The 24,472-nt window shown below is 51.6% G+C and overlaps 1 protein-coding gene across 1 annotated transcript in view; it reads right to left on the reverse strand.

Annotated features, from left to right (window-relative positions):
* Window positions 1-5,578: 5,578 nt before the first annotated feature.
* PDIA5 (protein disulfide isomerase family A member 5) overlaps window positions 5,579-24,472 on the reverse strand; it is a 34,345-nt gene continuing 15,451 nt past the window's right edge. The window contains exons 8-17 of the mRNA XM_029074347.2: window positions 24,319-24,386; window positions 24,006-24,097; window positions 20,559-20,630; window positions 20,011-20,147; window positions 10,312-10,382; window positions 9,297-9,460; window positions 8,267-8,397; window positions 6,771-6,841; window positions 6,293-6,427; window positions 5,579-5,808 (exon numbers count right to left, since the gene is read on the reverse strand). Coding sequence (XP_028930180.1) covers window positions 5,728-5,808; window positions 6,293-6,427; window positions 6,771-6,841; window positions 8,267-8,397; window positions 9,297-9,460; window positions 10,312-10,382; window positions 20,011-20,147; window positions 20,559-20,630; window positions 24,006-24,097; window positions 24,319-24,386 — 1,022 coding nt within the window. The 3' untranslated portion in view covers window positions 5,579-5,727. The remainder of the gene's footprint in view (window positions 5,809-6,292; window positions 6,428-6,770; window positions 6,842-8,266; window positions 8,398-9,296; window positions 9,461-10,311; window positions 10,383-20,010; window positions 20,148-20,558; window positions 20,631-24,005; window positions 24,098-24,318; window positions 24,387-24,472) is intronic.

The following is a 24,472-nucleotide window of genomic DNA, read 5'->3' on the forward strand; positions in this document are numbered from 1 at the left end:
TCGGGGGAGACGGACGGACAAAAACAAGATAACTTCATCACGGTAAATAGAATCGAGGGGATGGACACCTCATTAATAAAATAAATAGGGCAATAAAAATATCTACAAACGAGCCCAGGGCTGAGGGGAGGGGAAGGGAGAGGGGGAGGAGCAGTGGGAAGTGGGAAAAAAGGGCTTAGCTGAGGGGAGGTGAAGCGGGGGTAGGGAGGCAGCAGAGGGAAAAGGGGGAAGCTCAGTCTGGGAAGGCCTCTTGGAGGAGGAGGAGAGCTCTCAGGAGGCGCTTCACCGGCCTCCTTAACGCCCCCCCCCCCGCACTGTGCTCATTTGTCTATATTATTTATTACCCTATTTCTTTTGTTAATGAGGTGTACCTCCCCTTCATTCTATGTCTCTTGATAATGGTGTCTAGTTTTTGTTCTCTTTTGCTCTGCTGTCTGTCTCCCCCGTTTAGACGGTGAGCCCGTCGTTGGGCAGGGATGATCTGTTGCCCAATTGTCCATTCCAAGCGGTTAGTCCAGCGCTCTGCACATAGTAAGCGCTCAATAAATACTACTGAATGAATGAAACTCCCCCCCCCCCCCGGGGGGGGGACGTCCAATAATAGCGGGGCTATAGCGGCCTCCTTAACCCCGCCCCAGAGGCTTATAATAATGTTGGTGCTTGTTAAGCGCTTACTACATGCAGAGCACTGTTCTAAGCGCTGAGGGAGATACAGGGGAATGAGGTTGTCCCACGTGAGGCTCACAGTCTTCATCCCCATTTTACAGATGAGGGAACTGAGGCACAGAGAAGGGAAGTGACTTGCCCACAGTCACACAGCTGACAAGAGGCAGAGATATAATGTTGGTATTTGTTAAGTGCATACTATGTGCCGAGCACATGCGAAGCCGCATGGTTCAGTGGAAAGAGTCAGGCTTGGGAGTCAGAAGTCATGGGTTCTAATTCTGTCTCTGCCACTCTTCATTTGGGTGACCTTGGGCAAGCCACTTAACTTCTCTGTGCCTCAGTGACCACATCTGTAAAATGGGGATGAAGACTGTGAGCCCCACCACAACCTGATTACCCTGTACCTCCCCCAGCGCTTAGAACAGTGCTCTGCACATAATAAGCACTTAAATAGCAACATTATTATTATTGTACTAAGTGCTGGGGGATACAAGGTGATCAGGTTGTCCCACGTGGGGCTCACAGTTTTCATCCCCATTTTACAGATGAGGTCACTGAGGCACCGAGAAATCAAGTGACTTGCCCAAAGTCACACAGCTGACAGGTGGAAGAGCCAGGATTAGAACCCATGACTTCTGATTCCTAAACCCATGCTCTTTCATTGAGCCATGCTGCTTCACGTAATAATAATAATAATGGTATTTGTTAAGTATTTACTACGTGCCAAGCACTGTTCTAAGCGCTGGGGGAGGTACAGGGGAATCAGGTTGTCCCACATGGGGCTCATAGTCTTAATCCTCATTTTACAGATGAGGTCACGGAGGCACAGAGAAGTTAAGTGACTTGCCCGAGGTCACATAGCAGACAAGTGGCAGAGCCAGGATTAGAACCCACATCCTCTGACTTCCAAGGCCAGGCTCTTTCCACTAAGCCATGCTGCTTCTCATAATAAGATGGGGTCGGGGCGGGATTCCACGGGCCTCAGTCGCCTCGCCGCCCGGGGGCTTGCCGATCGGTGCTCTATGACAGAGCTCTGCTGTCATATATGGTCCTGTATATAGCAGTAATTTTGTTTGTTTATATTGGTGTCTGTCTCCCCTCCTCTAGACTGTGAGCTCGTTGTGGGCAGGGATTTTCTCTCTTCTTCTCTTCACAGAAGCAGCGTGGCTTAGTGAAAAGAGCCCTGGCTTAGGAGTCAGAGGTCATGGGTTCTAAACCCAGCACTGCCATTCATTCATTCATTCATTCATTCAATAGTGTTTATTGAGAACTTTCTATGTGCACTTGTCTGCTGTGTGACCTTGGGTAAGTCACAACTTCTCTGTACCTCCGTTACCTCATCTGTAAAAGGGGTATTAAGACTGTGAGCCCCACATGGCACAACCTGATTACCCTCTATCTACCCCTGAGCTTAGAACAGTACTTAGCACATGATGATGACGGTATCTGTTAAGCGCTTACTATGTGCCAAGCACTGTTAAACAGTTAACAAATATCATTATTATGACTGCTGTATTGTACTTTCCCAAATGCTTAGTACGGTGCTCTGCACACAGTAAGCGCTCAATAAATACGATTGAGTGAATGAACTCTTCACCTCCTCCTCGCCAAACCCTGTCCACCCTGTGACTTTCCCATCACTGTAGATAGCACCATCACCCTCCCTGCTTCAGAAGCCCAGTAGCTTGGCGTTGAGAAGCAGCATGGCTTAGTGGAAAAACCCAGGGCTTGGGAGTCAGAGGACGTGGGTTCTAATCCTGGCTCCGCCACTTATCTGCTGTGTGACCTTGGGCAAGCCACTCAACTTCTCTGGGCCTCAGTTACCTCATCATTAAAAGGATTAAGACTGAGATTAAGCCTGATTACCTTGTATCTTTCTCAGTGCTTGCCACATGGTAAGCACTTAACAAATACCATAATTATTATTATCATCCTTGACTCACCTGTCTCATTCAACACAAATCAGTTGAAACTCAAGTCATTCAAATCTGTTACCAAATCCTGTCAGTTCATACAACCCAGCCCGCACACTTCGCTCCTCCAACGCTAACATTCTCACTGTACCTCCATCTCATCTATCTTGCCTTTTTGAAGGCACATTTCCTCCAAGAAGCCTTCCCTGACTAAGCCCTCTTCTCCCACTCCCTGCTGCGCCACTCTTACTTGCTCCTTCATTCATCCTTCCTCCCAGCCCCACAGCATGTATGCATATATCTGAAATTTATTTATATGTTTATCTCCCCCTCTGGACTGTGAGCTCCTTGTGAGCGGGAATGTGTCTGTTGTTATATTGTACTCTCCCAAGCACTTAGTACAGTGCTTTGCACGCAGTAAACACTCAATAAATACAATTGAATAATGAATGAATCTTGCTGCCAACCTCTCACCAACATCCTGCCTCTGGCCTGGAGCATCCTCTCTCTTCATACCCAACAAATACTTCCCTTCAAAGCCTTATTGGAGGGAGGAGGAAAGTGGGTGAGCTGGGGAGCAGTAAAAGACAGCAGATAGACTTATTGAGGCCCATCTCCTCCAAGAGGCTTTCCCTAAGTCCTCTTTTCCTCTTCTCCCACTCCCTTCTGCATCAACATGACTTACTCCCTTCATTCATCCCTACTCCCAGTACTTATATACAGCCCGTTGTTGGGCAGGGATTGTCTCTATCTGTTGCTGAATTGACTTTCCAAGCGCTTAGAACAGTGCTCTGCACATAGTAAGCCCTCAATAAATACGATTGAATGAATGAATAACTGTAATTTACTCTTTGTGTAATTTATAGTTGATGGTGAGGAGTTTTTGTTTGATGCGGATGTGGATGGGCAACCACTAGAGGGTCTTGAGGAGTCCGGGGATCATGTCCTTAGTGTTTGTGTAGAAAAATGACTGGGGCAGCAGAATGAAATGGAAAGAGCACTGGCCTGGGAGTCATAGGTTGTGGGTTTTAATTCTAGCTCACTTACTGTTTGCACAGCACTATACTAAGCACTTGGAAAGTAAAATACAGCAAGAAAGAGAGACAATCCCTGCTCACAACAGGCTCCCGACAGGGGATGGGACTGTGCCCACCTCGATTTGCTTGTATCCACCCCAGCGATTAGTACAGTGCCTGGCACAAAGAAAGTGCTTAATATCATTATTATGACTGTGTTTGTTAAGTGCTATATGCCAAGCACTGTTCTAAACACTGGGGAAGATAAAGTAATCAGGTTGGACACCATCCATGTCCTTTATAGGGCTCACAATCTTGATCCCCAAGAGAAGCAGCGTGGCTCAGTGGAAAGAGCACGGGCTTGGGAGTCAGAGGTCATGGGTTCGAATCGCAGCTCTGTTGCTTGTCAGCTGTGTGACTCTGGGCAAGTCATTTAACTTCTCTGTACCTCAGTTACCTCCTCTGTAAAATGGGGATTGGGACTGTGAGCCTCACGTGGGACAACCTGATTCCCCCAGCGCTTAGAACAGTGCTCTGCACATAGTAAGCATTTAACAAATACCAACATTATTATTTTACAGACGAGGTAACCGAGGCACAGATAAGTTAAGTGACTTGCCCAAGGTCACACAGCAGACATGTGGCAGAGCTAGAATTAAAACCCACGACCTATGATGCAATGGTAAGAGGGAGATGGGACTATAAATGGAAGGAGTTATGATGTCAAGGGAGAGTTTTTAGGTTAGGGGAGACATAAAAGCAGTAGGGAAAGAAGCCATTGGAGAGCAAACAGTTGAAGATGGAAAGGATAATTATGGATTTTTTTTTAGCACTGTTTCAAACACTGCTCTAAGCGCTGGGGTAGATAAACAAGTCAATTCATTGATCTCCCTCAGTGACCCAGCACAGACTATCCAAAACCCCTGGCTCTCCCCTCTCCATCCTTGATTCACCCCCAGTGACCCAATACAGTCCAACACCCTGACCCTCCCCTCTCCATTCTTGATTCACCCCCAGTGACCCAGTACAGACCATCCAACACCCCTGACGCTCCCCTCTCATACCTTGATTCTCCCAAAGTGACCCAGCAAGGACCACCCAACACTCCTGACTCTCCCCAGTGATCCAAAACAGATGCCAGTCTTGGGGTGATCTGTCTGGCCCCTCTAGACCTGCTGGGAACAGATTTCCTCTGTCTTCCCCACTGGGGGAAGACCTGTTTTTGGTTCTTTGTGTTGGACCTCTCTAGACTGTAAGCTTACTCTGGGCAGGGAATGTATCTGTTTATTGTTATATTGTTCTCTCTCAAGCACTTAGTACAGTGCTCTGCACATAGTAAGCAATCAAAAAATATGGCTGACTGACCTGCTGTTCCCCGGCTCCAGGTAGGGACCTCCGGCCCTGGGGGCGGAGGGGGGGAGATCCGGGGAATATCAATTCCACATTGGCCTTGCCCTCTCCATCAGCTGAAATGGCCAGGCCTTGCCCCTTTCAGCCTGTTCCATTCAGATGCTGCCCAACACCCCGGCTGAACAATCTGGTTGCCCTGTTCTGTCCCATCTCCTGCTCACCGACCCAGCTGTCCTGAGTGCAGTCGATGGGAGGCCTTGGGGAGCAAGGACTGAGCCAGGCCCAGAGACTCCCCCACTCAGGGCCACTCAATAGGTCCCAGTTTCCCTTGGAAAAAAATGATGGTACTTGTTAAGCGCTTCTTATGTGCCAAGCACTGTTCTAAGTGCTGGGGTAGATACAGGTTAAGCAGGTTAACCTATCCCACACAGGGCTCACACTCTTAATCCCTGTTTTACAGATGAGATAACTGAGGCCCAGAGAAGTGAAGTGATTCATCCAAGGTCATACAGTAGATGTGGTGGAGGCAGGATTAGAACCCAGGGCCTTCTGACTCCCAGGACTGTGCTCTATCTACTAAGCTCTCTAGGGGTCATCCCTGCTCGTCCCTCACCCCCAACAGCCTCTCACGGGTACAAAACAAGTGGTTCAACTTTATTCCAAATGATAGAAAATGGTCCCAGGTGGTGAGAAGAGCGGCGGGAGACGGGGCACGGGGGCGGATGCAGGAACAGCAGCATCGTTCACAGTGTCACGGCATGGGCAGACCCCCTTGGCACAGCCTACAGCTCATCTCTCTTCTTCCCCAGTTTTTCGTGGTCCCGCTCCCGCAGGGAGCGAATAAAAGCAGCAAAGTCGGACTCCTGAGGGACGTGGCGGGGGGGCAGAGGGAGACACACAGTGATGGGGAGAAGCAGACAGAGACAAAGGTGGGGAGAGGCAGGCAGAGACAAAGAGAGATGAACAGAGACTCAGAGGGGAAATCAGAGAAAGAGGTGGGAGACAAAGGGAGAGAACACAGATAAAAGACAAGAAGATGGAGATGGGTAGAAAGGGAGATAGAGAGAGGCAGGGATGATGAAGTAGGGAGAGGGGAGAACGGGTGGTCAGCTGGGGACCAGGACGTCATCCGTGAACCCACCTTCCCAGTCACCTGAGGCTCCCACACTGCACTCACAGCAGAGCTGACCAGGCAGTGAGCTGGGGGAATTGGGCACAGCCCCTGGAGACAGAGACTCCCCAGCCCCCCACGCCATATCCCCCAAACTCACCTCCTACCCCATTCCGGAATACTCCCGCCTGCCCCGTCCCCACCCCTCTTGGGAAGGGCTGCTCCCCACCACTTACCACCCGCTCTCCATTGTATTTCTCAGCAAACTTCCCATAGTTGTAGTAGTTGAAGGTGGGGTAGCCATCCACCCCCTCCTGCTTGCACAGATCCCGGTTCTGCTCTTTGGCACAGTCGACCGCGGCGTAGGCGATCTGGGATGAGGTGGGCACCGAGGTGGGGGTCGCTACAGGCCCCACCCCCTGCCCTGGGTCCAGAGTGGGAGGGGACCCTGAGGGGCTGCCACGACCCTCACCCTGGGGAGCTTTGTCCCCATCGCCCACTCCCACCATCAGCCCAGTCACACCGCCGCTGTGGGGGTGGGGAGCCGGGGGGCTGCTCGGGGGGCAGTCGGGGAGTCGTCGCCTGGGGCCGAGAGGGCAAGATCGGCCCAGGGTGGCGCTGAGGATGGGGCTCCGGCCCCTGCATCGGATAGTTCAGTGGCGAACGCGCGGTCCCCGGAGCGGGGTGGGGTGGGGATCAGGGGAGTCGTGCTACCTTCCGATCGTCCTTGAAGAGGTCAGCGGCGGCGGTGAAGTGAGGGATGGCGCTCTTGCAGTGAGGGCACCCTACCGGGGAAGAGGAAAGGAGGGGACTCTGAGGATGCTCTCAGTCCAGGTAGGTGGGGAAGACCAATCACCCCCCATGTCTCTGTGTCCACCCCGTGCTGGCGGACCATGGGGGTCCGCCCCAGAATGGCCCCCATCTACCCGGGCCCAGCTCCCCTAATAGGGGGAAGGGAGGCTGCACCCTCTGGACTGTAAGCTCTTTGAGGACAGGAAACGTATCTACCAACTCTGGCATATTATCCTTTCCCAAGCTCTTAGTACAGTGCTCTGCACACAGTAAGTGATCAATAAATCTAATCCCGGATCTGCCACTTGTCTGCTGTGTAATCTTCGGCAAGTCACTTAGCCTCTCTGTGCCTCAGTTGCCTCATCCATAAAATGAGGATTAAAACTGTAAACTCAGGTGGGACATGACCTGTGTCCAACTTGATTAGCTTGAAACTACCCCAGTGCTCCTTACAATGCCTGGCACATGATAAGCACTTAAGAAATACCATTCAAAATGAATATTAAAAGTATAACGAATAGAGAAGCAGCATGGCCTAATGGATTGAGCATGGGGCTGTAAATCAGAAGGACCTGGGTTCTAATCCTGGCTCTGCCACTTGTCTACTGCGACCATGGTTAATATTATATATAATATAAATATAGTTGGTATTTGTTAAGCACTTACAATGTGCCAAGCACTGTTCTAAGTGCTGGGGTAGATATAAGGTAATCAGATTGTCCCAAGTAGGGCACACAGTCTTCATCCCCATTTTACAGATGAAGTAACTGAGGCATAGAGAAGTGAAGTGTCTTGCCCAAGGTCACACAGCTGACAAGCGGCAGAGTCGGGATTAGAACCCATACCTCTGACTCCCAAGCCCGTGCTCTTTCCACTAAGCCACGCTGCTTCTCTAAGTCCCTTCACTTCTCTGTGCCTCAGTTACCTCATCTGTAAAATGGGGATTAAAACTAAGCTCCGTGTGGGACAGGGATTGGGTTCATCCTGATTAACTTGTAACTACCCCAGTGCTTAATATGGTGCTGGGCACAAAGTAAGTGTTTAACAATAATAATAATAATGATTCTGGTATTTGTTAAGCACTTACTATGTGCCAGGCACTGTGCTAAGGGTTGGGGTGGAAACAAGCAATTTGGGTTGGACACAGTCCCTGACCCACGTGAGCCTCCCAGTCTCAACCCCCATTTTACAGATGAGGTAAATGAGGCCCAGAGAAGTGAAGCAATTTGTCCAAGACAAGTTGCAGAGCCGGGATTAGAACCCCTGACCTTTTGACTCCCAGGCCCGGGATCTACCCACTACGCCATGCTGCTTCCATTAAAAAAAAAAAAGCGTGGGGGGAGAAGAGTGGGAATTGATTAAGGATTAAGGTGCCCTGGGTCATCCCGTCCCTCCCCCTGCCTCTGACCCGCACGCACAGGGTGCGTAGAACATGACCAGCGCGTGCTTCCGCTTCTTCAGCGACTCGCGGAAGTCCGTGCCCGCCAGGTGGACGACACTGCCTGGCTTCTCCTCCCAGGTGGGCTCCGGTGGTGGCGGAGCCTCGGGGCTGTGGAGGAGGAACACCACAACGGCCAATGTCGGGGACCGCCTGTGCAGGCACAACGACCGCCCCCCCATCCACAGCCACCCCCCACGTCCCAGATGACCCGTGGCCACCTTCCCAGAAGGACCACTAGCACGGAAGTGCTCTGGGACCCCGGGCAGTCCCCCCAAGCCTGGGTTCCGAGGCAACGGATGGGCCCCCGCCCCGGGCCCCTAACCCAAATCCATCCATGGGTCCCCAGTGAGGAGAGGGCAGCGGCAGTTGGCCTGACTCTCAGCAGTTGGCCTGACACTCGGCAGGCGGGTAAATGAGCCCTCTCAGCCTCGAGAGAGTCGGCGGTGGCCACCAGCCAATGAGAGCCAAGCTCAGGATCCAGGCTAGGCCAATAGGGGGAGCAGGGCTGGGGCAGTTGAAGGGGCGGCACAGAGATTGGGGTGATGGGGGGAGAAATCAGGCTCCGGCCAATCAGGATCAGGCCGGATCAATGTGGGGGGCGCTGGACTGGGGCAGTTGAAGAGGTGGCACAGAGAGAGAAATCAAGCTCTGGCCAATCAGAACCGAGATCAGGCTGGACCAAGAGGGGAGCTGGGCTGGGGCAGATAAGGAAGCGGCGGGGCATCCATCAGGCTCCGACCGATCAGAGCCGGGATCAGGCAAAGCCCACTCCGGGCCGCCCACGCCATGGAGCCGCAGCCCACGGGTGGCACCGACAGTTGTCTGTCTCCCCCCTTCTAGACCGTGAGCCCATTGTTGAGTAGGGATTGTCTCTATCTGTTGCCGAATTGTACTCTCCAAGCACTCAGTACAGTGCTCTGCACACAGTAAGCGTTCAATAAATACAATTGAGTGAATGAATGGATGGCCAGGGATGCCCATCGACCCGCAGGCCCCTTGTAGCGTACTTGCGCAGCCAGTCCACGATCTTCTTCTTGGTGCGCAGGTGTGGCAGTGTGAACCGCTCTTCGCCGTTCTCAAAGTACTTCACCGTGGGGAAGCCGGACACGCGGAAACGCTCGGCCACGGCCTTGTTGACGGTGGCATCGACGGCCGCCAGGACACCTGGGCCCTGGACAGGGGGACACTGGTTCCAGTCCCACCCCAAGCCACACTAGACCCCTGGCCAGGGGACACTGCTTCCGGTCCCACTCACTACCCTCACAAGACCCATGGATGGGGGGGACTGGCTCCAGTTCTGTCCCCCATCCACACAAGACCCTGGGCTCTGGACAGAGGACACCAGCTCCAGTCCCATTCCCATCACACAACACCTCTGAGCCCTGGATGGGGGACGGTGGCTCTGATCCCGCTCACTAATAATAATAATAATGATTGTGGTATTTGTTAAGTGCTTACTATGTGCCAAACACTGTTCTAAGCACTGGGGTAGATACAAGATAATCAGGTTGGACACAGTCCCTGTCTCACATGGAGTTCACAGTCTCAATCCCCATTTCACAGATGAGGTAACGGAGGCATAGAAAAGTTAAGTGACTTGCCCAAGGTCACACAGCCAAGTGGCAGAGCTGGGATTAGAACCCATGACATCTGACTCCCAAGCCCTTGCTCTTGCCACTAGGTCACGCTGCTTCTCTACCCACACCCACCACCCACACAAGACCCCTGGACAAGAGACACCAGCTCCAGTCCCCCCACCCCCCACCAACAAGACCCTCGACCAGAGGACAGAGATTCCAGCCCTGCCCCCTGCCCACATAAGCCCCCTGAACCCTGGAGAGAGGACACCGACTCCAGTCCCACAGTGCCCCAAAGGCGTCAGCACCCTGGGGCCTGGAGTCCCAACCTGGTGCTGGCCCTGCACAGGCAAGACTCTGAGGCCCACAGTAGGGCAGTGGAGGCACAGGGCCCACAGGCGGGCGGTGTGGGGGTGGGCAGGCAGGTGGGGAGGGCCCTGCTCACCTCCCCCTGGGCATGAAGCTCTTCCGCTGCTTTCTCAAACTCCGGCTTCATCTTCTTGCAGTGCCCGCACCCTGCAGAAGGGAAAGCACAGGCTGGATTCCCAGGGCGGCCCCAAAGCCGGCCCCCGGTGCCCCTCCTCCCAGCCCCTGCCACTCTCCGGCCAGCGAGTTCTACCTCGCCAAACCAATGAAAGCTCTTCCCCAGGGAACTGCAGGGTGAGGGAATGAAGTTAGACATGCCCCTGGGGGCCAGGTCCCACACCCCTTGGCAAGGGACAGCAGGTCCAGAGGCAGGGGGAAGGCCCTATTGAGCCCTGGTCTCCACCTTGGCTCCCAAGGTCCCTCCCTGAGAGAGGAAAAACACAAGAGACTGGAAAGAGACAGAGGGGAAGAAGGAGCTGGACACGTCCAGAGACAGAGAGGGCAGCGGGGGGTGGCGGAACTGGCTCACTTGCAGGGGAAGCTGGAGCCCAGGCAGTGTGAAGGGCAAGACTCTGCCAGCTCCTTCCAGGGGCCACTGGCTGGTGTACCAATCCACCCCAGTGAGGGCAACTCTACTCCCTCTGCCCACCCAGATGCCTCCAACTGCCATTTTGGGGATGGGGGACTCCAACCCACCAAACAGAGCCCCCTGCCAGCCTTGCTCCTGGTCACTGGCAAAGAGCTGCCAAGCTGCCATTGTAATAATAATTGTGGTATTGATACAAGCAAATTGGGTTGGACATAGTCCTTGTTTCTCGTCGGGCTCACAGTCTCAAACTCCATTTTGCAGATGAGGGAACTGAGGCACAGAGATGTGAAGTGCCTTGCCCACAGTCACACAGCTGACAAGTGGCGAAGTCAGATTTAGAACCCATGCCCCTCTGACTGAGGCCCGTGCTCTATTCCTGAGCAGAGGTAACTAATGGGCAATTCCAGAATGGACCATCGGGAGGGGGGTTAGGCTGAGACCCCTGTGGGCACATGCTGAGCCTGGTCAATCTGCCTCCCAAGTACTTAGTACACAGTTCCGCACGTAGTAATCACTCGATAAATACCACTGATTGATTGATTTTGTGGCCCTGGGAGTATTAGGGGCCAGCTGACAGGCTGGAAGAAAGTAGCTCCAGACTTGGGGTACCTGGCCCACCAAGCCGAGAAGCTGCTTTCCCGGGGGGCTAGGGTGGGAGTCCCTAATGCCCCTTCTCCCCACCCAGAGGCAGAGGGGCTCCCCAGCTCTACCAGCCAATCAGATGGCACCAGGTGAAGGCCAGGACTCCCCTGGATGAAGCACACAACCCCATGGGCTCCTGGCCTGGGGCCCAGCCCCTCCCTCGCCGGGCCGGCTTGGGGAGGATTTGAGGTGGGCTGGGGAGGAGTGGACCTCTGAGTGGCTCAAGTTGGACAGAGAGTTCCATGACTGCCCTCCTGTACATAAACTTTAAAGCCCTCAATCACCTCGCCCCTTCCTACCATACTGCTCTGATTTCCTAATAACAACTGTGGTATTTGTTAAGCGTGTACTATGTGCCAGGCACTGTACTACGCAGTGGGGTGGACACGGTTCCGGTCTCACATGGGGCTCACAGTCTCAATCTCCACTTTACTGATGAGGGAACTGAGGCACAGAGAAGTGAAGTGACTTGCCCAAGGTCCCACAGCAGTCAAGTCACAGAGCTGGGAATAGAATCCATGAACTTCTAATCCCAGGCCCGTGCTCTTTCCACTAAACCATGCTGCTTCCTACTACAACCCAGCCTGCTCATTCCCCTCCTCTAATGCCAACCTACTCATCGCACTTCCATCTCACCTATCCCGTCAATGACCTCTTACCCATGTCCTGCCTCTGGTCTGGAATGTCCTCCCTCTTCATATCTAGACAGAATACCACTCTCCTCTCTTCAAAGCCTTCCTAAAATCCCATCTTCTCGTGGCTCAGTGGAAAGAGCCTGGGCTTCCGAGTCAGAGGTCATGGGTTCGACTCCTGGCTCTGCCACTTGTCAGCTGTGTGACTGTGGGCGAGTCACTTAACTTCTCTGTGCCTCAGTTACCTCATCTGTAAAATGGGGATTAACTGTGAGCCTCACGTTGGACAACCTGATTACCCTGTATCCACCCTAGTGCTTAGAACAGTGCTCTGCACATGGTAAGTGTTTAACAAATACCAACCTTATTATGAGGCCTTCTCCAACTAAGCCCTTACCTCCTCTTCTCCCACTCCTTTCTGCATCTTTTTTAAAATGGTATCTGTTAAGCACTTAACTTAGAATAGGCACTGTTCTAAGCATTGGGGTAGATACAAGGTGATCAGGTTAGACACAATCCATGTCCCACATGGGGCTCACAGTCTTTATCCCCATTTTCCAGATGAGGTTACTGAGATCCAGAGAAGTGAAATGACTTGCCCAAGGTCACACAACAGGTAAGTGACAGAGCTGGGAATAGAACTCAGGTCCTTCTGACTCCCAAGCCTGTGCTCTAGCCACTAGGCAACAAACTGTGTGACCTTGGGCAAGTCACTTAACTTCTCTGGGCCTCAGTTACCTCATCTGTCAAATGGGGATTAAAAAACTGAGTCCCAGGTGGGACAACCTGATCACCTTGTATCACCCAGTGCTTAGAACAGTGCTTTGCACATAGTAAGCGCTTAACAAATACCACAATTTATTTTTATTTATTTACCCGTGCTCTGCATCTGCATCCACCTTGCACTTGGGTGCATTTGCACCTTTCATTCACCCCACCCTCAGTCCCACAGCACTTATAATAATACTATCACTATAGTTTTGAAGTACTTACTATGTGCCAGGCATTGTACTAAGCCCTGGGATGGATACAAGCAAACCAGATTAGACACAGTCCCTGTCCCATGTGAGGCTCACCGTCTCAATCCCCATTTTACAGATCAGAAAACTGAGGCCCAGAGAATTGTGTATCTGCAATTAATTTAAATGTCTGCCTCCCTCCTCCACTGTAACGTCCTTGGGGGCAGGGAATAGGTCTACCAACTCTGTTGTAGTAAACTCTCCCAAGCGCTTAGTACAGTGCTCTGTACACAGTAAGCATTTAATAAATTCAATTGAGGACACTGGAGCCCTATACTCCTGAGCTGCTCTCACTTCCCAGACCCCTGATCGGCTCCATGGACACATTAGTGGGATAGAGCTGTGTCTGTTATATTGCTGTGTTGTCCTCTCCCAAGCACTTAGTACAGTGCCCTGCACACTGTAAGCACTCAATACAACTGATTGTTTGACTGAGGCTCCTCTCCAGATCTCCTGGCCCAGGCTGTCGCCTGCCCGCCCATAGAGTTTGGGGGAAAGACTCCTCGGAGGCAGCGGATGGGACGTGATGATCTCTTTGAGCTGGAGGGGCAGAACCTGTGTCTAATTCCCCCGTGTATATTCTCCCCCAGTGCTTAGTGCTCTGCACACAGTAAGTGCTTCATTAATTCTATTACTACTCCTCGGGGGGGATTGCTGGCCTGCAATCAATGGCGGGGAGAAGGAGTGTGGAAAATGCAAACAGAAGAGGGGGTTTGCTTTCACTACCAACTCTGCTAAGCTGTACTCTCCCAAGCGCTTAACCCACTGCTCTGCACGTGCATTGATGTTGACGATGATGATTGGGTTGGGGGGAGCCAGAGACGGAGAATGTGGGATCCATGGCGTTGACATTCACATTAATTCATTCATTCAATCGTATTGACTGAGCCCTTTCTGACTCCCCTTCTAGACCGTAAGCTCATTATGGGCAGGGAATAATAATAATGGTATTTGTTAAGCCCTTACTATGTGCCAGGCACTTTACTAATCGCTGGAATGGATACAAGCAAATCGGGTTGGACACAGTCCCTTTGTCCCACGCGGGGCTCACAATCTCAATCCCCATTTTACAGATGAGGCAACTGAAGCACAGGGAAGTTAAGTGTCTTGCCCAAGATCACGCAGCAAATGGCAGGGTCAGGATTAGAACCCATGACCTTCTGACTCTCAGGCCCATGTTCATCTACCAGGCCATGCTGATTCTCTAATATGTCTGCTAATTGTGTTGTACTCTAGGCAGTCATTTAACTGCATTTACTGGGTGCTTACTGTGTGCAGAGCACTGTAATAGTGTGTGGGAGAGTAATAAATAACAGACATATTCCCTTGTACTCTCCCAACCACTTAGAACAGTGCTCTGCACTTAGTAAATACTCAATAAACACCATTGTTTGATTGAGTCTGAGAGCTTAAAGTTGGGGAGAAAAATCAGGAAGCGACTAGCCAGAGTGCTCATTCAAGTGCAGATAACTAAGACCTGGCCACCCCCACGCGGAGAGAAAACAAGCATGGGAGAGAAGGGGCATGAGGCTCCTGGGCTCCCTGGCTCAGTATTTGTTAAACACTTACTACCTGCCAGGTACTGTTGTAAGTGCTGGGTAGATACAAGATAATCGGTTTGGACACAGTCCCCATCCCACACAGGGCTCGTAGTCTTAATCCCCATTTTACAGATGAGGGAACTGAGGCCTAGAGAAGTGAAGTGACTGGCTCAAGGTCACACAGCAGACAAGTGGCAGAGATGGGAATAGAACCTATGACCTTCTGACTCCCAGGCCTGTCCTCTATCCACTAGGCCATGATGCTTTCAACCAGCACCAGCGCCACAGCTCCCAAGAAGTAGAGTGGCTTAGTGGCAAGAGCACGAATTGGGAGGCAAATGACAAGGGTTCTAATCCTGGCTCCACCACTTGGCAGCTGTGTGATTTGGACAAGTCACTTCACTTCTCTGGGCCTCAGTTACCTCAACTGTAAAATGGGACTAAGACTGAGCCCCACGTGAGACAACCTGATTATCTTGTATATACCCAGCGTGGCGCAGTGGAAAGAACACGGGCTTTGGAGTCAGGGCTCATGAGTTCGAATCCCAGCTCTGCCACTTGTCAGCTGTGTGACTGTGGGCAAGTCACTTAACTTCTCTGTGCCTCAGTTCCCTCATCTGTAAAATGGGGATTAAGACTGTGAGCCCCACGTGGGACAACCTGATTCCCCTGTGTTTACCCCAGCGCTTAGAACAGTGCTCTGCACATAGTAAGTGCTTAACAAATACCAACATTATTATTATTATTATTACCCCAGTGTTCTGAATAGTGCTTGGCACAGAATGAGCGTTTAACGAATACCATCATTATCATTATTTTCTGCCCTGCCGGGTCGAGGCAGCCAGCCCGCTGGGACATACCCACAGGGCGAGCACTGCCGAGCGAGCACCACAGCATCGATTCCTGCCTTCTCTGTAGCTCGAGTATGAGGCCGGCTCAGACCATCCCCAGAGGTTCTGCGGGTGGGAGAGGGGAATTCCCGAGGTAGCTCGACCCATTCCTGAACACGTCCTAGCGACATGCCGTCCAGGCGCCAACGCACCAGTCCTGCCCACAGCCCCAGAGCCGTCCCAGCCGGATCCGGCAGAGGCTGGACTCAACAGGAAGGCAGCCCCTCGCCTCCCGGGTCTCCAGATGAGATGCTTGTGCAGGCAGTGAGTGGGCACTGGGGTCCGGCTGGATGCAGGGGCTCCGAGGGGTCCCTTCCGGGGGCCTAGCCACGCAGACAGAGCGGCCCGGCCCATCCCAGGGGGCTGCTGGGAGGGTGTGTCTGGCTACCCAGTATGGGAGGCCAGCTGGGGGACTAATGGGCCGGCGGGAAAAGGCCACCCAGGGGCTGGGGAGCCTGCCCTGGAGGGGGGATGGTGCAGGCAAGTGACCATCCATTAGCTCATTCATTCATTCAATCTTATTAATTGAATGCATACTGTGTGCAGAGCACTGTACTGAGCACTTGGGAGAGTACAATAGAACAATAAGCTTACACTTTCCCTGCCCACAATCAGCTCAGAGCCTAGAGGGGGATACAGACCTAAATATACATAAAGAAATGAATTACAGATATAATTTATTTACTGAGCTCAGACAGTGGCTGGGAAAACCAAACCAGGCCAGGGGTGTTGGGCCGTCAAATGAATAGTAAAGACCAGAGGGTGAGGGGTTGAGACACACATACACAAACACTCACGCAAAGGATGGGCACCATCGGGAGGGTGGCACTGCAGCCCAGGCAGTGGGATCCCTGTCACAGAGGGTGACACCTGTCACCTGCCTATTGTTATACTGTACTCTCCCAAGCACTCAGTACAGGACTTTACACAAAGTAAGTGCTCAATAAATGCAACTGAATGAATGAACCTGCCACCTTTGGGATCATTGCTCCAAACTCCGGCTCAAAAGCCAGGTATTCATTCATTCATTCAATAGTAGGAGAAGCAGCGTGGCTCAGTGGAAAGAGCACGGGCTTTGGAGTCAGGGCTCATGAGTTCGAATCCCAGCTCTGCCACTTGTCAGCTGTGTGACTGTGGGCAAGTCACTTCACTTCTCTGGGCCTCAGTTCCCTCATCTGTAAAATGGGGATGAAGACTGTGAGCCCCACGTGGGACATCCTGATTCCCCTGTGTCTACCCCAGCGCTTAGAACAGTGCTCGGCACATAGTAAGCGCTTAACAAATACCAACATTATTATTATTAGTATTTATTGAGCGCTTACTATGTGCAGAGCACTGTACTAAGCGCTTGGAATGTACAAATCGGCAACAGATACAGTCCCTGCCCTTTGACGGAATTGCAGACCCCGAACGGCATTGGGAAGGCGGGCAGCAAGTGGTGGCTAGGAAGCAGAGTGGCTCATGGAAAGAGCACAGGCTTGGGAGTCAGAGATCACGGATTCTAACCACGGCTCCGCTGCTTGTCAGCTGTATGACTCTGGGCAAGTCACTAACTTCTCTGTGCCTCAGTTACCTCACCTGTAAAATGGGGTTAAGACTGTGAGCCCCATGTGGGACAACCTGATCACCTTGTATCCCCCCAGAGCTTAGAACAGTGCTTTGCACATAGTAAGCACTTAACAAATACCATCATCATAATCGTCATACCGGGAGCTGGAAGCCAGCAGCAGTGGCCACGAGGGAGGTTTTAGAGAAGCAGTGTGGCCTGGTGGATAGAATATAGGTCTGGGAGTCAGAGGATCTGGGTTCTCCACCACTTGTCTGCTGTGTGACTTTGGGCAAGTCACTTCACTACTCTGTGCCTCAGTTACCTCATATGTACAATGGGGATTGAGACTGGAAGCCCTGTATGGGACAGGGACTGTGTCCAACTCAATTATCTTGTATCTACCCCAGCTCTTAGAACAGTGCCTGGCACAAAGTAAGCAGTTAACAAATACCATAATTCTTATTTTCAGTGTCTGGCATATAGTAAGTACTTAACAAAAACCACAGTTACTATTATTACTATTAGGCTTTCCTTCACCTCTCGGGGACCAGGAGCGTGTCTGGCCTGGGGGCGTGGGGGGCAAGTGGTGAGGGGGAGGCGGGACTAGTCCAAGGACCCTTGAGCCAAGAGACAATCTTTGCATCTCTGGGCAGGTATGCATGGAAGCCACGAGGCGGCGGAGGCAGGCCTGGAGCTGGGAATTGCTCATTTTGGAAAAGGAAACTGAAAAAACATCACCCTAGTGAGGAAAAAGCTGGAAGGAACAACTTAATGTTGGTATTTGTAAAGTGCTTACTATGTGCAGAACACTGCTCTAAGCGCTAGGGTAGATACAGGGTAATCAGGTTGTCCCATGTGAGGCTCACAGTCTTAATCCCTATTTTACGGATGAGGTAACTGAGGCACGGAGAAGTTAATAATAATAATAATGTTGGTATTTGTTAAGCGCTTACTATGTGCAGAGCACTGTTCTAAGCGCTGGGGTAGATACAGGGTCATCAGGTTGTCCCACGGGAGGCTTACAGTCTTCATCTCTATTTTACAGATGAGGGAACTGAGGCACAGAGAAGTGAAGTGACTTGCCCACAGTCACACAGCTGACAAGTGGCAGAGCCGGGATTTGAACCCATGGCCTCTGACTCCCAAGCCCGTGCTCTTTCCACTGAGCCACGTTGTTAGCTGTTGATGGCGATGACAGCTGTTAAGTTGTCAAGGATTGTGTTGAGCAATGGAGTAGAATCAAGAAGATCAGACCATACCCAGTTCCTGATCCCCAAAGGGCTCAGTCTGGGAGGAAGGGAGAGCAGGTTTTTACAAAGCCAGAAACTGAAGTTCTGAGAGGTTCAGGTATAATGTTGGTATTTGTTAAGCGCTTACTATGTGCAGAGCACTGTTCTAAGCGCTGGGGGAGACACGGGGGAATCAGGTTGTCCCACGTGGGGCTCACAATCTTAATCCCCATTTTACAGATGAGGTAACTGAGGCCCAGAGAAGTTAAGTGACTTGCCCACAGTCACAGCTGACAAGTGGCAGAGCTGGGATTCGAACTCATGACCTCTGACTCCAAAGCCCATGCTCTTTCCACTGAGCCACGCTGCTTCTCTGTTCAGGTCACACAGCAGGCCAGGGGCAGAGCTGGGCCTAGAACCTGGACCTCCAGAATATCTGCTTTGTGCTCTTTCCCCTAGGCCATGTTGGGATGAGGTACCTGCTTGGGGACAAGGTAAAAAGTGTACCCCAGAACTCAGGAATCTAATGATTAAATGGTAACCTTGCATGTCTAACCAACAGAGCAAAAGAGGCCACCAGAAGGAAAAAATTGACCTTCCCCAGAGGGAAGACTGACTGGAGAAAAAAGAATGTTAAAGGCCGCAAAGAGCAGTTCAGGTGCATCAGGAAATGAGGTGGGCAAAGACAATTTGGAGAGTCAGAGGACCTGGGTCCTAATCCTGGCTCTGCCAATTGCCTGCTTTGTGACCTTGAGCAAGTCACTTAACTTCTCTGTGCCTCAGTTTCCTCAAGTGTAAAATGGGGATTACATACCTGTTTTCCCTCCTACTTAGACTGAAAGTCCTATGAGGGACAGGGACTGTGTCCAACCTAATTAACTAGTATCTACCCCAGCACTTACAAGGTATTTGGCTAAAATTAAGCACTTTACAAATGCCATTAAAAAAAAAAAGTGGACCTGGCCAGGCACCCAAAGATACCTCATGTCAGTCAGAAGCCGGCTAGGGAAGCAGTGAGGCCAGGCAATTGTGGGATGGAAAGAAGATGGTGGAGTGAATTCTTTAGCTGGGTTTTCACTGAGGAAGATGACACAGAGATCTGGAAACTCAGTATTGTTCAGAGCAGAAAACTAAGAGAAACCAAGGCAAATGGTGTGGAGGACCAAGATGGTTCAGACCAAACTGGAAGAAGAACACAAAGGGAGGCAGTGAAGCCTAGCGGAAAGAGTCCAGGAGCGGGGAGTTGGGAGAGTCAGGTCTACCACAGGGCAGCTGTGTGACTTTGGGCAAGTTGCCTAACCTCTCTGGGCCTTAGTTTCCTTTTCGCTCAATGTGGAGAAGATCCCTGGAGCTCCCTCCTTCTTGAACTGTTAAGTCCCAGGGGACACAGGGACATGCCTGATGATCTTGAATGGACCTTAGGGCTCGCCCACTAAAAAGGCCGAGTAAATGCCGGAATGAATGAATGTTTTTTCATTCTACTGTGGATGGGTTTCACTCCAGAAACAGATTTTCTCCCTCACCTGGCTGGACACCATGTTGTGAAGGAACCGGGGAGAGGTCAGGGGGTCAGGAGTTAAGATCAGGCTTTGGGAGGGAGGGCAGAAGGGTGATTGGGGAGACCAGGGAGGGGAAAGAAGGGATCTGGGAAGACGGGAAGTGGGGGGTTCAGGGGAAGGGGACTCACAGGGCGCGTGGAACATGACGAGGACAGATGGATGGTCCCTCAGGAACTGGTCGAAATCCTGGTCGGTCAGATGGTGCACGGCACTGTCTTCTTCTGCCCACGGGGTCTCAGGGACTGGGGGTTGGGGCGGCTGGGGGCTGGGGGACACAAGGGGCAGGGCTTGGGGAGGGGAAGCTTGATGCTGGAGCTGGCTGGGGGCAGGGGGCTCTTGAGACTGGGGTGGATGAATGGGTCAGCACTGGGGAGATGGGAGCGGGAAAGGGGCCCGGGGAGAGAGGGGGCAAGGGAAAGAGGGGGTTGGAAAGTGGGGTGGGAGGAGAGGGGGGCGGAGAAGACAGGGATGGGGGCATATGGGGACAGGGACACAGGGAACAGAAACCTGGGCTTGGAAGCACAGCCTCCCTGAATCCTTCTGCCTTGCTGCTGGTTGGCTTCAGGGCCACGGTCTGGGAAACAGGTCTGGGAGTAGCAGGGAGGAGTGGGAAGGGGCTGACACACCGCTCCCCAGGCAAGCCAGAGAGCCCCCAGACTTCAGCACCAACACTCACTTGTGCATCCACTCCACGATGTCCTTGGCTGTGGCTGCGAAGTTCTCAAAATGAAGCAGGAACCGCCCTTTCCTGCAAGCGGTGCCATGGAGTCAGGGCCGGGAGGGGAGCAGAGGTAGGTGAAGGGGAGTGGAGGACAGGGGGACAGAGAGGGCCAGAGGAGGGCAGATAGGGGGATGGAGGAGGTCAGAGGGGGCTGGGGGTGGGTGGGGAGAGAGGGTGAAGGAAAAGTGCAGAGGGCTTGCTTTTGGCTTAAAGGCACTCAGTCAGCTCTTCCTCACCTTCAACCGTTTACTCTCCAACTGCTTCTTCCCCACTGCTTTCAAACATGCTCACGTCTTCCCATCCTAAAAAACCCTCCCTTGACCTCATGGCTCCATCCAGATAGCGCCCCATCTCCCATCTTGCTTGTGTCCACCCCAGTGATTAGTAGAGTGCCTGGCACACAGTAAGTGCTCAACAAATACCATTATTATCATTATTATTATTATCTCCAAACTTCTTGAGCGAATCACTTACACCCACTGTCTCCACTTCTTCTCTTCCAAATTCTCTCCTCGAGCCCCTCCAATCCAGCTTCTAGCCCTTTCACTACATCGAAACTGCTCTAATATCATCAATGATTCCCTTTTGGCCAAATCTAAGACTCTACTCCGCCTATATTCTTCTCAACTTCTCACCTTCCTCTGACCCTGTGGACCACCCCTTCTCCTGGAAACATTATCCAACCGTCGCTTCACTGACACTGTCCTCTCATGGCTCTCCTCCTATTTCTCTGGCTGCTCCTTCTCAGTCTCTTTCACGAGCAGCTCCTCTGCCTACCACCCCCTAACTGTGGGAGTCCCTCAAGGCTCGGTTCTGGGTCCCCTTCTATTCTCCGTTGACATCCACTCACTTGGAGAACTCATTCGCTCCCATGGCCTCAACTCCCATCTCTAAGCAGAGAAGCAGTGTGGTTTAGTGGAAAGATCACGGTCTAATCCCAGTTCCGCCGCTTGTCATCTGTGTGACCTTGGGCAAGTCACTCACTTCTCTGGGACTCAGTTCCCTCATCTGTAAAATGGGGATGAAGACTGTGAGCCCCAAGTGGGACAACCTGATGACCTTGTATCTACCCCAGCGCTTAGAACAGTGCTTGGCACATAGTAAGCACTTTACAAATACCAACATTATTATTATGATTTCCAAATCTCCATCTCCAGCCCCAATCTCCTTCTCTGAAGTCTCACATTTCATCCTGCCTTCAGGTCATCTCTACTTGGATGTCTTGCTGACACCTCAATCTCAACATGTCTAAAACTGAATCCCACATCTACCCTTTGATATCTCTATCAATCAGTGGTATTTACGGAGCATGTGTACCATGCAGAGCACTGTACTGAGCACTTGGAAGAGTACACTACAACAGAGTTGGAAGACACTTTCCCTACCCAGAATGAGCTAGACAATGAGCTAGAGGTAGACAATATAAATAAATTAGGGATATAATAATAATAATGTTGGTATTTGTTAAACACATACTATGTGCAGAGCACTGTTCTAAGTGCTGGGGTAGATACAGAGTAATCAGATTGTTCCACGTGAGGCTCACGGACTTAATCCCGATTTTACAGATGAGGTAACTGAGGCACAGAGAACTTAAGTGACTTACCCACAGTCACACAGCTGACAAGTGGCAGAGCCGGCATTCGAACCCAAGAGCTCGGACTCCCAAGCCCGTGCTCTTTCCACTGAGCCATGCTGCTTCCCGGATTATGGGATATGGATATGGATTAAGTGCTATGGGGTTGAGGGTTGGGTGAATATCAAGTGTTTATCTCTATGCCTATCTCACAAGCCCGTAACCTTGGCATTGGCCTCAACTCTCATTCCAACCACATATTCAATCTGTCACCAAATCTAAGTTCTTCCTTCACAACATCACTAAAATCCACCTTTGACTCTCCATCCAAACTGCTTCCATGTTAATCCAAGCATTTACCCTATTCAGCCTTGACTATTGTATCAGTCTCCTTGCTGGCCTCCCTACCTCCTATCTCTCCCCACTCCAGGCCAGAACATTTTTCTAAAAAAAAAAATTCAGTCTGTGTTTCCCCATTCCTTGTGTGACTGTGGGCGAGTCACTTCACTTCTCTGGGCCTCAGTTCCCTCATCTGTAAAATGGGGATTAACTGTGAGCCTCACGTGGGACAACCTGATTACCCTGTACCTCCCCCAGCGCTTAGAACAGTGCTCGGCACATAGTAAGCGCTTAACAAATACCAACATTATGATTATTATTAACCTCCAACGGCTACTGATCCATCTCCGCAACAAACAGAAACTTCTCGCCATCAGCTTTAAAGCCATCAGCTCGCCCCCTCCCTGATCTCCTACTACAGCCCAGGCCGCACACTCCGCTCCTCTAATGCCAGCTCTTTGTGCTCCAATCTCATCTATCTGGCTGCCGATCTATTTCCCACATCTTCCCTCTGACCTGTAACTCCCTCCTCGTTCATTTATACCAGACCACTGCTCGCCCCACCGTCAGTGCCTTATTACGGTCACATCTCTACCAAGAGGCCTTCTCTGACAACCCTCTTTTCCCAACACCCTCTCCCTTCTTGTTGCCTTGGCACTTGAATCTGCACGCTTTGAGCACTTGTTCACCTCACCACCAGCTCCTCTGCACTTATGTACATATCAGTAATTTAGTTGTATTGTAACTGTCTCCCTTTCTATAGACTGTAAGTTTGATGTGGGTAGGTAACACATCTATCAACTCTTGTATTTTATTCTCCCAAAGCACAGATTGTAGTACTCTGTACACAATAAGCAAACAATAAACTCTGTTGACTGACTGACTGATGTCTGTCTCCTCCTACAGACTGTAAGCTCCTTTTTTTAAATGATATTTGTTAAGAGCCTATGTGTTCTAAGCTCAGGGGTAGATATAAGCTAATCATGCTGGACACTGTCTCTGTTCCCCAAAGGGTTCACAATCTTAATCCCCATTTTACAGATGAGGTAACTGAGAGAAGTGAAATGACTTGCCCATGGTCATACAGCAGGCAAGTAGCAGAACTGGGATTAGAACCCAGGTCCTCTGGCTCCCAGGCCCAGGCTCTATCCACTAGGTCACACTGCTTCTTGTGGGCAGAGAATGTATCTACTAACCCAGGAGCTAGTACAGTACTTTGCACACAGTAAGTGCTCAATAAATGCCACCGACAAATTGAAAGATACTTACTGGGGTCCCTCTAAACTGTAAACTCGTGGGCAGGGAATGTGGCTACCAACTCTTTTACATTGTCTTCTCCCGGGACCTTAGTACAGTGCTTTGCATACAGAAAGGGCTCAATAAATGGCATTGATTTACTGATTGGAGGGAAAGGAGGGAAGGAAGGGTGGAGAGGGAGGGAAAGGGGGTTGGGGAGAAAGGGTGGTGAGGGCGGGGACAGCACTGACTCGAAATAGCAGACGGTGGGGTAACCACGCACGTTGAACTCCTCCTTGAGCTGCTCAAACTCGGGCGAGTGGATGTTCATCCCAGCCAGCATCTACGGGGTCCCAGGGTGTCAGGGGGCTGAGGATGACTGGGGGCATGGGGAGCGTGGGGAAGGGAGAGGGGGCCAGCTTGGAGACAAGTCCCCCTCCCTTCCCCGCTCCAGGCAGATTCAGCACGGTGGATGGGCGGTCAGCTCAGACTCAGACAGCTGATGCACAGTGGTCAGGGGACAGGGGTGGGGGTTGGGGCAGTCGGCGGCCCCACGATACTCACGTAGCTGCCCCGGAGCTCTGTTGCAGCCTGCTGAAAGGCCGGCATCATCCTCTTGCACACTCCACACCCTGATCGGCGACACGGCAGATATACATGTGAGACCATGATCGCGCACACCCTTCCCTCTGACCTGCCCCAAGCACAGGGGACAGGT

The sequence above is a fragment of the Ornithorhynchus anatinus genome, chromosome 1 (genome assembly GCF_004115215.2).
Source record: "Ornithorhynchus anatinus isolate Pmale09 chromosome 1, mOrnAna1.pri.v4, whole genome shotgun sequence".
Classification (NCBI taxonomy): Eukaryota; Metazoa; Chordata; class Mammalia; order Monotremata; family Ornithorhynchidae; genus Ornithorhynchus; species Ornithorhynchus anatinus.